The 14948-nt window shown below is 42.0% G+C and overlaps 3 protein-coding genes across 5 annotated transcripts in view; 1 reads left to right on the top strand and 2 right to left on the bottom strand.

Annotated features, from left to right (window-relative positions):
• The window catches only part of CDH16 (cadherin 16), a 62040-nt gene extending 61177 nt beyond the window's left edge, over nucleotides 1-863 (bottom strand). The window contains exon 1 of one of the 3 annotated variants that reach the window (XM_073307926.1): nucleotides 835-863. In XM_073307926.1, the coding sequence (XP_073164027.1) occupies nucleotides 835-863 (29 nt within the window). The other 2 variants (XM_073307924.1, XM_073307923.1) reach the window with 2 other exon arrangements.
• PDP2 (pyruvate dehydrogenase phosphatase catalytic subunit 2) overlaps nucleotides 1-14948 on the top strand; it is a 173003-nt gene that overhangs the window by 140814 nt on the left and 17241 nt on the right. The gene's annotated exons all lie outside the window — the stretch shown is intronic.
• On the bottom strand, nucleotides 8592-13858 carry RRAD (RRAD, Ras related glycolysis inhibitor and calcium channel regulator). Its single transcript, XM_073307940.1, has 5 exons — nucleotides 13781-13858; nucleotides 13222-13591; nucleotides 11681-11754; nucleotides 10904-11108; nucleotides 8592-9364 (listed from the first exon to the last, which is right to left on the bottom strand). Exons 2-5 carry the CDS (start codon nucleotides 13577-13579, stop codon nucleotides 9087-9089), a joined length of 915 nt encoding a protein of 304 aa, XP_073164041.1. The 5' UTR covers nucleotides 13580-13591; nucleotides 13781-13858; the 3' UTR covers nucleotides 8592-9086.

Genomic DNA, 14948 nt, shown 5'->3' with positions numbered 1-14948 from the left:
TACTCAGGCAAGGGACTGTGGGCTGGTTTGACCTTGCATTTGGTCATATGGGGTCAAATCCTAAGAGCTGCTGAGCACCCCTGACTGCTATTGACTCCAGTCAGAGTTGCAGGGGCTCAGCACTTCCCAAGATTAGCCCCTGACATTTTTTATGTATTTTTCCCCTTAAATCTCTAACATGCCCTCAGCATATTTGTCTAATTTCACCATTTTTGTGTTTAACACCCAGAGCTCTGAGAAAAGTCATTAAAAGAAAAATTCCAGTTAAAACAAATGTGATTTTTTAAAATTTAAATAACCTTAGCTTTGATTTCTTATTAGTTTGCCACCTCAACAAATCACATCTAACGCAAAACAAAAACCCTAACGCACAAACACTTATAAAATCATTAAAATCAGACTAACAATATTGGTTTGTTAATATAGTAAATGTTCAAAACCTTTACTCAAGAAAGATCTGAAGCTTATGCCCAGAATAGTAACTTGCCTTTTACAATAGTCACATAGTTTCCACCCCTTCCAAAAATTGTCAGCAGGTTTTTTTTCTTCTGTTTGACGTTTGCTCGCCATCACATCCCCAGTTTAATACTTTGTTAGCATGTTTGCAAAACAAGACGCTTCAGAACCTAAAATCCAAGCAAAACTGCTAGCTTTAGGGGTCACTTTCAGAAGGCCAGACTACGATTGCCTTACCGTTGGCAAGTTGGGGACACACATCCCTTCAGTGGGACCATCGTGAGTAAGGAGTTCACAATCTAGCTCTTAATCTTGGCAGCGGGATGAAAAATCTAACCTATTCCATGCTTTTCTTGATAAAAGGAAAGTGCTCCTTACCTCATCATGTTCCTTGAAGGGCAGAACATAATATTGAGAGTGAAATAATAAAGGCCTGGTAGTTAATTATTTACTTTATAATTAAAAATGTACCAATCACTAACTAGGATCCCTAGAGGTTAACTGCACATTTAATTTACAGCTCATTTTCCAAAAGCTGAGTATGAAATTGTTCATCACAAATCTGTTAGTATTTTGGGAATTCATGGAATTTTTAGAAAACAGCATACCTTCTCTTTTAAACTCCCATAAAAGCATGAGAGTCTTGTCATTGATTTAATTGGGAGCAGGACTGGGCCTTAATCATGACTGATAATTCAAGATGAATGTTAGTGCAAAGGAAACATTGGGGATCATTAGGATTAAGGGTGTGTTGTTGAGTGTTTCCATACTATATCCTTTCGGGGATTTATCCATTTCAGTTTTCGATCTGACATTTAATTAGCTATGGCTTGTAGTAAAGGTAGGTTGTGTTATGCATGCATGACTGACTTAGCTATCCAGTGAATGTGTGTGTCTGGCAAAATGTGCATTGAATGAGATGGTGTTCTGCAGGAGCTGTTATTGGCTTGACCACTGCCCCTTATTCCTTGAATTTAATATTAATTTGATCTCTGCACCCCATTTATTTGAACATTTAAAAACTGCGTACTAACTTAACTGTGAAAAAGAAACAAAAGAACTGTCTGTTGTTGTTGTTTTTTTAAAGTGGGACATTCCAAAAACGTTGTTTACAAAGCAGTGACCACTCCAGCAGTGCTAAGCGGTCTCCTAGCAAGTTTAACTGTCTAGTAGAGAATTCCCTGCTTCTCAGACAAATTCTCCAGTGGTGTAGGGTTAATATAGTGGCTCTTATGCTGGCTTTCTCTTAGGACGCAGTACGACCAGCATATCCTTTGCCTGGGTTCCCAGGCAGGAGTTTAGCAGCCAGGGATCACCGGGCATGTCAGGTGTAAAGTAGCACAGTCTTGAGGTTCGGGTTGCCAGCTGTTTTCTAGTTTTCACCTGGAAAGTCTGGGTTTCGGCTTGTGTCCAGGTGCCATGTGACAAGACCTGATGTCCAGTTTTTTTACCTGGGAGGGGAAAGCGGAACAGGTGGCAAGGCCTCAGGAGTCTGGTTACCAGTCATTAGAAAGGTGACAACCCTACTTGAGGTGGCTCCATTTTACACTGGAGTTTAGCCCATCTGCCAGGCAGACTTGGGATTTGGGGGGCAAGGTGGAAGAGAGGACATAGAAGTAACTTAATGTACCCCTTTGGATACCTTTTAGTTCAGCATGAAGCTCAGTTCAGGCCACATTCTGTCAGGCTCTTGTGCTGCTGCCTGTCACTGTGGTATCATGTCCACATTAGCTCTTATATTGTAAGCTCTTTAGGGCAGGGGTTTCGTTTGTACAGCTCCTAGCACAGTGGGGTCCTGGTCCATCACTAGGGCTCCTAGGCACTATCACAATACAAATAAATGGTAGTAGTAACTCACATATGCATGTGCACACCACATGTGTATTAATATAATTCTAGTTCCTTACCTATGTTACAAGTAAAACCTTATCTTATTTGTACTGAAAGAATTAAAAAGCCTAATCTACTTTTCACTACTTCTGCTTGGTGATGTCTTTGCATTTCAGCCTGGGCAGTGAAGAGAGACCAGGTGCTCAGATAATACAGAGATGAGAACATGGTATATAGATTGATAGACGCTAACCAGTTTTGTATTTTCGTAGTCAGTTTCCACTTCCAGATTCTCCTGGACTAGCACAAGGCTGCAATGTGTAGGTTGCAAATCCTGCAGAGAAACGTTGATTTGTTGAATAAAATGTTTTAATTAGAATTTTAAAAAAATCATAGAAACCTTTCTACTGCTCTTAACTGACCTGATAGCGTTTCTTTAGGATCAAGCTTCTAAGCATATTTTCCAATTTGGACTGGGTAGCCTGGCTGAGCTGCAATACTACAGTATAAACCATTCTGTGAACAGTGAGTGCAAAAGAGCATATGCAACTGTGGCCTAAAAGATTTCCACTATAGAATGGATTTAGGGTAAAAATGAGGGAAGGATGTCAGATTGCATTAATTATTAAACGCTCCATCCCTATCCATCAACAGATTGGCTACAAGTCTACCATTCCCCATTGCCTTGTAAGCACCCAGGATCCCTGACATTCAAGGAGAGAGTAATTTAATTTGCTATGTTGTCTTAATCATGGATGGATGTACAGCAAAATCTGACATTTTAATCTAGACTTTATTATGTAAAACAATAGGCTCGGGGACCCAGTTCATATTCAACTGTTGACAGCTAATGTTTTTCAGTCATTTTTGTAGCAGCAGAGGAGTGTCACTCTCCTGCTCCCACAGAGCTACTGCTGCAAAAGTGACAGTATGGAACAATGGAGGGTGGAAAGATATAGGGGAAGTTGGCGTAAAATACTGAGCATATGATAAAAGGGAGTCACCCAACTGACATACCTGCACAGTACTAGCTTAACATTTGACATATCAAAAGAGCATTTCATTATTGTTTGTGCTGAATATGGTCGATGGATAGACCTCATTACCAATTCCGGCCGTGCAATGTCATTGACTTTGAAATGGAGTTCATGTGAGTTGGTTTGCTTTTAAAATGCATTGTAGGTTTTAGTTCAGCCATGTTTTGTTTGATTCTTCAGGGGTTTGGGGTTTGTTTTGTATAACCCCCTGGATCTTGGGAGGTAGTGAACAGATCTTTGCTATGATGCCTCATCAAGTCATTTTGAGCTGAATATAAATTCCACTTGTAAAAGCAACTGTTAACTTTAAGCACTCTAAAGTCAGGAAATACCACAGTCCTTACAAAAACTTCAACGAGCTCTGCAGCTAACCAGAAAAGATGCAATAAGAGGAGGCAGCCTCAGTGTTAGCCAGCAAAGGCTATTTACAGCTTTATAGATAATCCTCTGTTACATGCATTGCACCTAGAAATGTATAAAAAGCCAGGCCAGAGCACAAAAATTATGTGCTTCTTTTGGCCTGATCAATTTCATTCATCTGGCCATATTTTCTACTAGCTGAAGCTTCTGGGTGTTTTGTTAAGCAGAGCATATTGCAATTGTTCAGCTTGGAGGTGATAAGGCTCATCCTGTTCTGCTGCCATGCCATCTGCAAAGTGTAGACTCTTCTGAGTGGGGGACAACATGGCACAGATTCTGTGCCCACTCCTCAAGCCCTGACCATTAGCTACCCACAAGGCACCATTTTGGGGCTGAGTAGAACTGTTTTTTAGGAGGATGGGAAAACAGATATTTTATGTATAAAATACATGTTCTTGGGCTCAATCTCTTCGCCAAATTTATGCCAGAGTCTGATCTTTTACTGCTCATGTGATGTGATATGATATGGGAAATAGAAAAGGTTTTTCAGCTCTAGTTTCCATCTGATTATTTTAAACAGAACAGTTTGAAGAGACAAAGGAAAAACAGAATGAGACAAGAGAAATCCTTTAGATGTTCTCCATCCGTTTTTGTCTGTGGTGGTAATTCACTGGGGGGGAAGAGTGACAGTGTTCAGGATAGGTGATTATTAGGGCATGGTAGTTGTGGGAAGGTAAAAAGTCCATAGCTGTGCCTCCTAGAGTGGAGTGGTCGGACTTTGTGTAGGCTTCTAAACTGAATCAGCTGTTCCCCCTTTGCTTTTTAAATAGTGTTTCAGGATAACTTTATGTAGGAATAAATATCAGATCCCTCTTTCTCTCCCTCGAGGTGCAAACTGTCATTGAGTAGGGGGCAGTTCAAACCACTTGAACTCTTAATTTTTTAAACTGGAAATTTGTTTAAAATTTTCAAAAATTTCAATACTGGCAAGATATGGTTATTTTTATTTAAAAAGGAAACCAAACTGTCCTAGGAATGATAGACAATAAGAAATAAAATAATAGACAATGTTAAATAGACAGCACCTTTGTTTAGGGATAGAGATGCAGTGAGATCTTTGCGAGGTACTGGTATGTATGGTTACGCTGTACATAATTTTTTAAATAAAATTGGCCATTGTTCTTTACCCAACTTCAGCGTAATATTATTATCCTACCTTCATTGAACTCCTGGTAAGCATTCCTTTGGGTTCTTAATCCTTAATTCACTGTTCATTCTTTTTCACTGAAGAAGAAGAATAACAAGGGCTTAAATTCAGCCAGAGCTGTCCAGAGCAGAGCTCTGGTAAATATTTTTAAACCTGTGGGGCTAAAGCCCCAAGCCCTGGCGTGCCCCCTCCCCCACAGGGCTAAAGCTCTGAGACCTCCCCAGTATGCAGCTGAAGGCTGGAGCCCCGAATTGGGGGGAGGGAGCATGGGGAGCTCTGGCATATATTGTTTGAGAATTTAAGCCCTGATCATGACCATTTTCTACCACTTCCCTATAGTGATGGTGGGATGACTTTAGTAATACCTTTTTTTGAGAAAATATTCCTGAGTGAAACAATTATTTGATATTGCTACAATTTACCCAAGAAATGGGCATTTAGGGAATAATAAAGCATCCAGGGATTTGACTCTTTCTGTTGTAAATATTTTTGGTGTGAGAAAGAAATTATACTTGTTTAATATCTTTCCTATTGTAAAGCTACAGTGCTATTTTAATAATAATAATTTGAGGTGACTTCACTTTGTTTACATGTTATCAGGATCAGATGTAGGTTGGATATTAGACTATTTCCTTTCACCATAGAACTTAGGTGCTGGAACTAGGGGTGCAGGTGGCTTGAAGTGCTTTCCATCATATACAGGGTTCACCGTTCTGGTTCAATGGCTCTCAGCACCCCCACTGTACAAATTGTTCCAGCATCCCTGCCATAGAAGATGCTGATAAATCCACTGTGAACAACTGTAATTGTGCCAAGAACACAAAAGGCACCACCACCGAATAATAAGAGACCCATTAGTTGGCAGTCAGCAAAAAGGCAGAGGATTTAATGGGTGTGGAGGTTGAATTACCTTCCTATTCTAAAGGCTGTCCCTCAAAGTCAGGGCTGATGGACCTTGGCAGAGCAGTACAGGAAAGCTTGCAGTGCCACTGCCCATGCTGTGTGGGTTCTGGAAATAAACAGAGATTTGCAGGGAGCAGTCTTCTTTCTGGTAACTTTCATAAGCACTAGAGTCACATACACTAACAATAGCATTCCGAGCTTACTTTCCAATTGCAGATCTCAAAGTCCAAAAAATTAGAGATGATACTGATACTCTTAAAGATGTGAGGTGGAATTTTCCAAGACATTTAATAGAATTGGGAATCCAATTCTCATTGACATTCAATGAGAGTTCGGCACCTAACTTGTGTAGGTGCAATTGAAAGTTCCACCTAATAACATGAGACTGCAGGAACTTCATGTTTTATTTTATTGATCCCAGAAGTATTATCTCTAGAAAACAGTGATTCTACTGTTACAGGAAAATGAATTGGGATTAGATTACTATTAATTATCTTAGTGTGGCTCCTAAAGGACCTAGTCATGAATTGGGATCCATTGTGCTAAACCCTATACAAACATAACAAATAGATGAGTATTTAGAATAAACATTATTGTACATATTTCACCAAGGGAGAAGATTAGACTAGTCATGGACTCTTTAGACTGACTCAATTTGTTTCATACAGTTCTACCATGTGACAATGCTTTCTATATAAACAAATACTTTACATTTTATAAAATCTCTGGCAGTGTATTCATAAATATGTCAAGTTTAAGAGTTGTTCAAAATCCATTCTTGTGAATTCATGAATACAGAAAAAGGTCTGATTTACAATGCACAGTATTCATGAGCACAACTATTAATCATGACCTTGAGGAGGCTTTAGAGCTACATTCATGTTGTAGCATGAAGAGTGACACAATCATAATAGTGCCTTGTGAGACCCCAAATTCTAACCTGTGAGCTTGTAGCATAGTCCTTATTTGTTAAAAATGCAATTCAGAGCTCACGTTCAATGAAGCAACTGTATCTAGTGTCCTACAAAGAATAAATCTGTCAATCAACCCTCCAGTGGTCATTCTGAAAGCACAAGGTGACTAAAAGAGCAAAGCTTCATGAAACATAGGGAGTCACATTGTAGTTTTGGCACTGAGTCTAAGAGGAACAAGCTCACAGTCTGTGCTATAGCAGGTGCATGTGACTTGGGATGTTTTGCAGCAGCGTTAAAGCTCCAGAGTAAATAGATGCAACTGTTTTGCCATCCCTGAGCAAGGTTAGATGATAGTGACCATAGTTTAGTGCAGAGTACTACATTCAGTTGAAATTTCAGGGGGGAAGAGAGTTAGGGATATGTATGGAATCACCTGAGTTGGACTTTAACCAGACCACCAGTTAACACCTCTTATGAAGATCATCATGAGCTCTTTACAAGCTACTAGTGTTCAATAATTTGGTTTTATGTGTGACCCAGGAGTTGGTGCCTCCTAGCACCAGGCTAGAGCATTGATTCACTACAGACTGAGCAAAGAATGCCACCTACAAAAGCACTGATTCCTCTTCATGCAGTACCTGGCTTTTCCTTGGAGGTCTCCCAAGTATTGACCCAACCACACTTAGCTTGTGAGCACTAACAGGATCCAGCGGTAAGATGGAATGGATATGCAATAGTTATTCTGCATGTGGAAAAAGTAAAAGCAACCCATACAAAATCTTGGGCATGAACATTTGTGAGTGCAAGTTTAAAGCTCTCTTTTGAAAATATCATAGATAGGAGGTAAGGGAAATAGAAGAGAACAGGAAGACTGTTTTGGTCAGAGAGGTGGAGTTATGAATTTAACTAAGAGAGTAAGTTCTATACCTGGAAACTAAAATTGATGCAACAGCTAGACAAGCCCTCTAATCTCATCAATAGGGATGAGTCAAATAATAATGAAGCAAAAAGAACACTAAAACTAAGTGGTAACAGCACAATAGACCAGAATGGCATGTTGTCACGCATATTAGCCACAGTGCTTCCAAGCTGAGGCTTTTAGCAGAGCTGCTCAGAGATTTCCCTGCTCTGCCTCTTCTACAACAGGCCAGTTCCCAATAGGGGGGTGGGAGGAGGGAAGGAAGCTCATTTAACACACTGTAATGCCATAAAGCACCTAAGGAGTAGTACAGCATGAGCTTCATCATATCATCTATTTAGATAGACTTGCATCTGGCTAAAGGTTTTACACAGCAGGCTTATTCCTGCTCCTGTTGAAGCCCATGCAAGTTTTGACACCTTAAACAGGTGAAGGAACAGGCCCTTACTGATGTGAGTAGTCCTAGTGAAATAAATGGGTCTATTTATGTGGCCAAGGATCTATTATACATATTTATATCAAATACTCTTGATTTGGAATAAAGGACATCCATTTTTAAACCCAGAATCTTATCTGGTGTACATCTGCACAGATCTACTGAAGTCTATTTCTACCAGCTGAGACTGTTCCTGGCTAACTTTGTCTGGACACTTATTCCATTTTAGTTTAATGCACTTCCTTATTCTGGAATAAGATTGTCTGGCTCAGAAGTTATTCAGAAACCCTAATAATGAAAAAGTCCATGTGTGGACAAGCCCTTTTTTGTACAGTAAACACTGTCTCACTGTGCTTGCTATGAGAAAAAACACAGCCTAATAGTATAACAGGAAATAACTTTATTATAAAATCTGCATGTAAACAAGTAACAAATTGAGTAACAGTTAATGGAAGTGCAAATTAACTTCATAAATGATATTTATTCTGTATCTAACTATATATATATATATATATATATATATATATATATATATATATATAGCTATCTCCCATTCTAATGCTGTTTGAACTGCCTCCCCCCCCCCCAATTTAAAAAGTATTTATCATTGCTTATTTTATACTAAAAAAAAGTGTACGAGCCTGCGTACAAACATTTTCAAGTTTTGCTCTGCAAAGGAGACAAGTTCATGGTGATATTTCACTTTATCATCCTTTATCTTTGCTTCTCTGGTATCCACAGAACAGGAGGACATGTAACAAATGTACACAGTGAAAATGTGGGCATATGAAGCCACTTGTTTAAAATTAGTTCATTTACTTGCACACACACTGATGCTTAAACCATTTACCGCTGAAGTGTACATGGTAATGTAGCTTCCAGGTTTTGCTTATGAACCTTAAGGCATTAAGGAGAGTCCCATATAAGTCATTCATTTTTATCACCATGTAGGTTTGTTCACACTTTTCAGAAGTCAAATGCTTGTTCACAACCCATGTGCAGCATCTGGCCTTGCTGAAAGATTCTAAAGCACAGATAAATCATGGCAAGACTTTGACTTTGCCTTGAAAGCCATCTTCTTATTGTTCTTTGCCACAATTCTCCCAAGGAATCGCTTGGCCTTTTTGCTTATGCTTTCTCTTCTTTTTGCATTGGCCATTCTCCTGGCATTGTCTTCTTTACTGTCTTTGCGAAGTCTGATTTGTCGAATGATACCTTCAAACAGGTCCTTCACGTTATGATGAAGGGCAGCCGACGTCTCAATGAATTTGCAGTCAAACACCACAGCGCAGGCCCGTCCCTCTAGAAAGACAGAAAAAGGGGCAAGTGAATGACAGTAGAAAGAGATTTTCCTTCATGCATATTGGCATCCAAAGCTGCAATGTGACTTAAAATACCCTTATTAGGGGAATATGGCCTTTATACCACTAATATACTTTGATGCATGTTGAGATGAATATTCCCAGTCACAGAATCATAGAACTGGAAGGGACCTTGAGAGGTCATCTAGTCCATTCCCATGCATGGACTGGATCCTCAGAGAAGGCTGTCCCGTCTTTTCAAGATTATACCATACTAGGGTTGGAAGTCTCAAGTCCACCAATTTGATGGAACATAAGGCAACAGAGTCCCTCAAATAAACTGGCCCACTATGGTTCATGGCTTGAACAAGGCATGCAAACATGCTTGTACAAGAGGGCAGCCAGCATAAGACAGAGCCAGTATCACCATTTCTTTCAGGTGAAAGCCCTGGCACAGTTGTGCTGCCACATTCTGCAAAAGCTATAACTGTAAAAGCAGTGAATTTTCTAAGATAGGCTTTATTTGGAACAGTTATAGCTAGGAAGGCCAAAATCACCAGACCCATTGTTAGAGGTCAGGAAGGTATAGTTCATTTTGGTGTAGCAAGGTCTGCATCCACAGAAGGATGCAACTCTAATATTTCAGAGATAAAGCTACTTTTGACCACTGCTGGAGCATGAATTTCCACGTTCAGCTTGTGGTAAAACAAGGACCCTGAAGTTGTAAACTTAATCAGCTTGAGCAGGGCAAACCACATCAATAAATAGAATCACCACTGGGGCAATAAAGACCTTCTGGGCACTGCACCAGCCCACAAGCAAGCAACTGCTCCATGTTGCCTTTGCAGGCTAGTGGGCAGTCTAAAGCAGGGAATGAGAACACCATGACAGAATCACGAGACTGGAAGAGCTAGTATCTCAACATTCCACCTAGTGAATATAAAAACAAAATTTTTAAAAATGATGTGGATTCAGTGCTGTTGGTAGGTGCTTGGTTGACAGTCTTTGACATTGAAATACTCAGAAGAGTCACAGCATAGACTCAAGCAGGGCAAGCGTCCCCACATTGCCCTGCCAATATATCTCCATCCCATCATGAGATCACTTTATAGGAGAGAGGATTGTTCAGTCTGTATTGTCTTGCCCTCAGCAGAAATTGCCAGTTGTGGGTTTTGTACCTCTGTGCATTAGGAACAGGACTGAGACATCAAGTCATTTCATAAGTGTCCTTGGGCAGCCAGAAGATGGCTAATGACTTTCAGTCACTATTGACCTTGAGACACATGCAGTAGCACCCTGAAGCTGCAGCTTTAAGCCACTCCTTTACTACTGCAGCTTCAGGGCACTATGCCAAGGATAGTCACAAATCAACCAGCTCTGCTCCTGACAGTTTGGTTCATAGACATTCCATGTTCAGAGTTTGGAGCACAGAGAAGGAGCAGACTCTTCAAATCATGTCCCTTTCTGCAGTAGAACTGGATTCTCTGCAGCCTTGGTTATTAACTTTGACTTGAATTCACAATTCAGTAGCATCTCTTACCATCTACTGAGACTTCTCTGGATCGGACAAGGTCACTTTTATTCCCTACGAGAATGATGGGAATATCTTCCGTTTGTCTTGCTCTTCTTAGCTGAATTCTCAGTTCTGAGGCCTTTTCAAAACTAACTTTGTCTGTCACTGAGTACACAATAATATAGGCATCCCCCATTTTCATACAATGATTCTGAAGCCACTGGGTGTCATCCTAAAAGGAAAAAAGAATGGAACCATTTATTGCATTGAAAATACATAAAAACTACACATTCCTGGTTCTAATAAGTGAATTATTTTGGAAACCCTGCTACAGCTGGTTTTGTTAAAAACGTAATAAAAGAATTGCAAGTCTGTATTAAATTTTACACAATCGTTTTTGGGAGAGAAAAATCACAGTTTTGGATGTTCTATTATAAAGAAAGCTTTCCTATTTCCACAAATTGCATCAAGGCCTGTGATGGGCCAGATTGTGACCCCCTTACTGACTGATAAGCAGCTACTCACAGAACTGCCTCATTGGCTTGACAGAGTCTGCTTGTTCCGGTAACTCCGTAGCAGCAGGAGTAAGGGGTTCAGTCTGGCCCTAAACCATGGTCTGAAATAACCTAGCTACTAGAAATGTACTACTAGAAAACTGAGTGAACACAGAACAAAAAGAATCTCAATATTATTTTCTATTAGGATGTTAGATAACAATAAGTAGCCATACACTACCTTATTCTGAAACTATGCCTAGGCTGTGCAATTAACAAGTGACCCATAAATAAAATGAACTATTCGTACCTGCTCCCATATGTCAAACACTATGAGAGAAGCTTCTTCTCCGTCGACTATAATCGATCTGTTATATGTATTCCCTATAGAGAGAAAATTTAAAATCATTATTTGACTTCGTTGACTGCAAAAATCTTGGCAATCAGAACACTTCACAACACCTGATTGACTAAGGTAAAGTGGTTACCACAGTTATTGCTTCCAAACCAGTTCTTTCTTAATTTACTATTTACAGATATTTTCATTATGGTGACAAAGAAGGTTGCATAGTGTGTGCAATATGAAATCAATACTGTTTCTCTAACAAATTTTGAATTCAACAATTTTTTTTAAAATGCTTCAATGGTCAAGTAGTGACCGCAGCCAAGAAAAAAAGTAAATTCAGAGTAAAGGCCATCACTCCATCCTTCACTCACCATGTTATACCTGAGTATTGTAGCATATATTTAAAAATAATCTTTACTCAAGGCATTCTCATTGACTCATTAAGGACTTCAGTGCATAATAGTCTACACCCTGGGGCACAATCCTGAAGTCTCACCCCAGAGACTTCTGCAGTCCATTTGCAAACATAGGTACAACTATATGGAGTGATAAACTTAGCTCTGCATTTTCCTGCTGTTTGGGTTTAAGTGAGAATGCTCATTATTTAGGGAGGTTTTTTACCTTAATGTCTGACTTTTTAAGGAGTAATGTTTGAAAGTGCCTAGATTTCCTTATTCCACATGAAGGGAGCTTAGAAAACTTTGCTTCAGGGCAGTTCTAGTCAATTGACTGCCATCTATGTGGTCAATAAGACAAATTTAGAAACATACTATGTGTAAAATGGGGATAATGATACAGCCCTCCTTTGTAAAGTACTTTGAGATCTACTGATAAACCTCAATATAACAGTCGGGTATTATTTGTTACATGAACCTTTAAACCATCTAATGGGACGGTGTATTAAATTATGAAAAATTAGTTTGTTCAGTAGCTAAAGTGTTAAGAAAGATTAACTGTTACCTTTCTTAATCATAAAAAGCCTTTGTTTATTCTATAGAAAAATGCCCTGAAACCAAGCCTTTCTTTACTAAGAGGAGCACATATTGGGTATCCCAAATCAGCTACATTTACATGAATATTAATGTATTGATGTGACTGAGTTAATCATCAACTATAGTCATACTTAATATGCATTCATACAGTAATAGGCTTATGCAAACCTATTAGTGTGTGAATACATATTCATTTTGTTTAAACCACAAATTGTTTTATCCTATACTTGTCTAGGTCTAGATGTAATAGACATGTGAGCACACGGAGTTGATGGACACACTGCATGTCCAGCTCCAGAAGGGGTCTGTAAATTCCTTCGCACTAAGCCTGTAGTTCAGGGCCAGACACTTCAAGCGGGCAGCTCTGTAGCGAAGCTCCAGCCTGGGACTCGCTGTCCGGGCAGGGCTGGGAAGGGGGAGTCGCTAGCGGCGGGGCGCTGCGGCTGTGGACGGTGCCGCTTTCCCCCGCAGAGCCCGCTGGCCCCACTCCCTCCCCGGCTCCGCCGCGCTCACCTGCCTCCTCCGCATCGGGGCAGTCCTCGACTCCGCCGAAGATCCTGGCCAGGCTGGTCTTGCCCACGCCGTGCTCGCCCAGCAGGATCACCTTGTAGAGGTTGCTGTCGAAGTCGCTGCCCGAGGAGATGACCGAGTCGGAGGAGTCGGACGCCCAGCTCTCCCGGTCCGGGTTGTACGAGGTGCAGCGGCCCAGCGGGGAGAACTCGCCCAGCAGGGCGCCTGGCGGGACCGACGCCTGCAGCTCCCGGTCATCCACCGGCATGCTCCGCCGGTGCAGGTGCTGGTGGGCGGCGAAGGGCGTGCTGCAGCGCCGCTTCTCCAGGCAGCGCGGCTTGTCCCCGCGGTTCAGAGTCATGGGGGCGCCTAGCTAGGGGGAGAGCGACCCGGGCGGCGTCAGGCTCCGCATCCCCCTGCTCGCCCCAGGGAGACTCCCCGCTCCCGCCGGCCCCTCGCCCTGCCAGGCGCTGAAGCCGCCGCCGCCTCCCCTCGCCCGCCCGGGGGCACCCCGGCAGCTTCCCCCTCCCCAAAGACCTGGGTCGGTTCCCGGCCGGCTTACCTGGGACGGGGGCCAGAGAGGAGACGGGATTCCCCGGCGGTGCCTTCTCCCTGTCGCCGCGCTCAGCCACGCGAGCGCCGATGCCAGCTCCTAGCAGCCCGCGCCGCCGCGCTCCTATTTATGCCGCGGCCAGCTCCGGCCCTCCCCGGCGTGACGCGCCGCTGAGACAAGGCCCGGGAGAGGCAGCGGCAGCGGGCCAGCCCCGCCCCCAGCGCCCCCGCGCTGGAAGCCGGGTGGGGGGGGTTCCAGGCTGGCGGCTGCGTCACTGCCACGCGGCCCGTACACACCGGGGTGCAAGGGAAAGCCCGGGTTGTGGCCTCTCCTGGGTGAGCACCCAGGGGTCCGGGGCATCAATTACTTAATGTGCGTACAACGCCTGGGAGAGGTACAGCAGGATGGGAGTGCTGAGGACTAGTAATGGTTCCTGTAAGCCAACGGTCTGAGGTATCTGGCTCATCATTGTGGTGTCTGAGTGTCCTTAGCCCTAGTTACAAATAGATAAATAAACATGGGCAACTTCTGTTTATTTAATTAGCAATGGAGTCACCTTGAGCGGGCTGCAACAGAGTCAGGCCCCACTGTGCGAGGCACTGGATAGTGGTAAAGTAAGAGACAGACCTTGCCTCTGAAAGATTACAGACAAATTTCAGTAAAACATGACAGTATTTGTATTTTTTTTTTGTATGAATTTAGAAGAGGTGAAATGTGCCAAACTGACATTCTGGAGAGGAGGGTGCTCAGTTTGTTTAGATTCTGGAGCACAGGCACTGTATGAACAGCGCAAAGCTCCCGTCTTGACCCTGTAAATGTGCTAGGTGTCGTTTTGTTTCCTTATTTATTCAATCCTTGGCTTTTTTTCTAAAGGCTGCAAACAAGGTGCCAGCCAAGATGGTAGGTTGTCCCTTAATGAGTTTGTCCCTTAATGAGTCTGCTGGGAAATGACTATGACCAGCAAATTTGTTTCCCATAAATACCTACAGTATTCTAGAACAATGATCCATAATCACACAGTTTATGATAAGGATGATGGTGTTGGGACTATCAATACAACTCTAGTACTTTTTGTAAGGGTGAGAATTTTGTAAAGCATGAAACCAGTTTTGTGAGGCTGTATTAAGAGAGTTTGGAGCCCCAGAACCATAGAAGTCTATATTATAACTCAGCAGTT

The sequence above is a fragment of the Lepidochelys kempii genome, chromosome 12, assembly GCF_965140265.1.
Source record: "Lepidochelys kempii isolate rLepKem1 chromosome 12, rLepKem1.hap2, whole genome shotgun sequence".
Taxonomy (NCBI): Eukaryota; Metazoa; Chordata; order Testudines; family Cheloniidae; genus Lepidochelys; species Lepidochelys kempii.
Note: the sequence above shows the minus strand (reverse complement) of the source record. Positions and strands in the feature narration are given on the sequence as shown.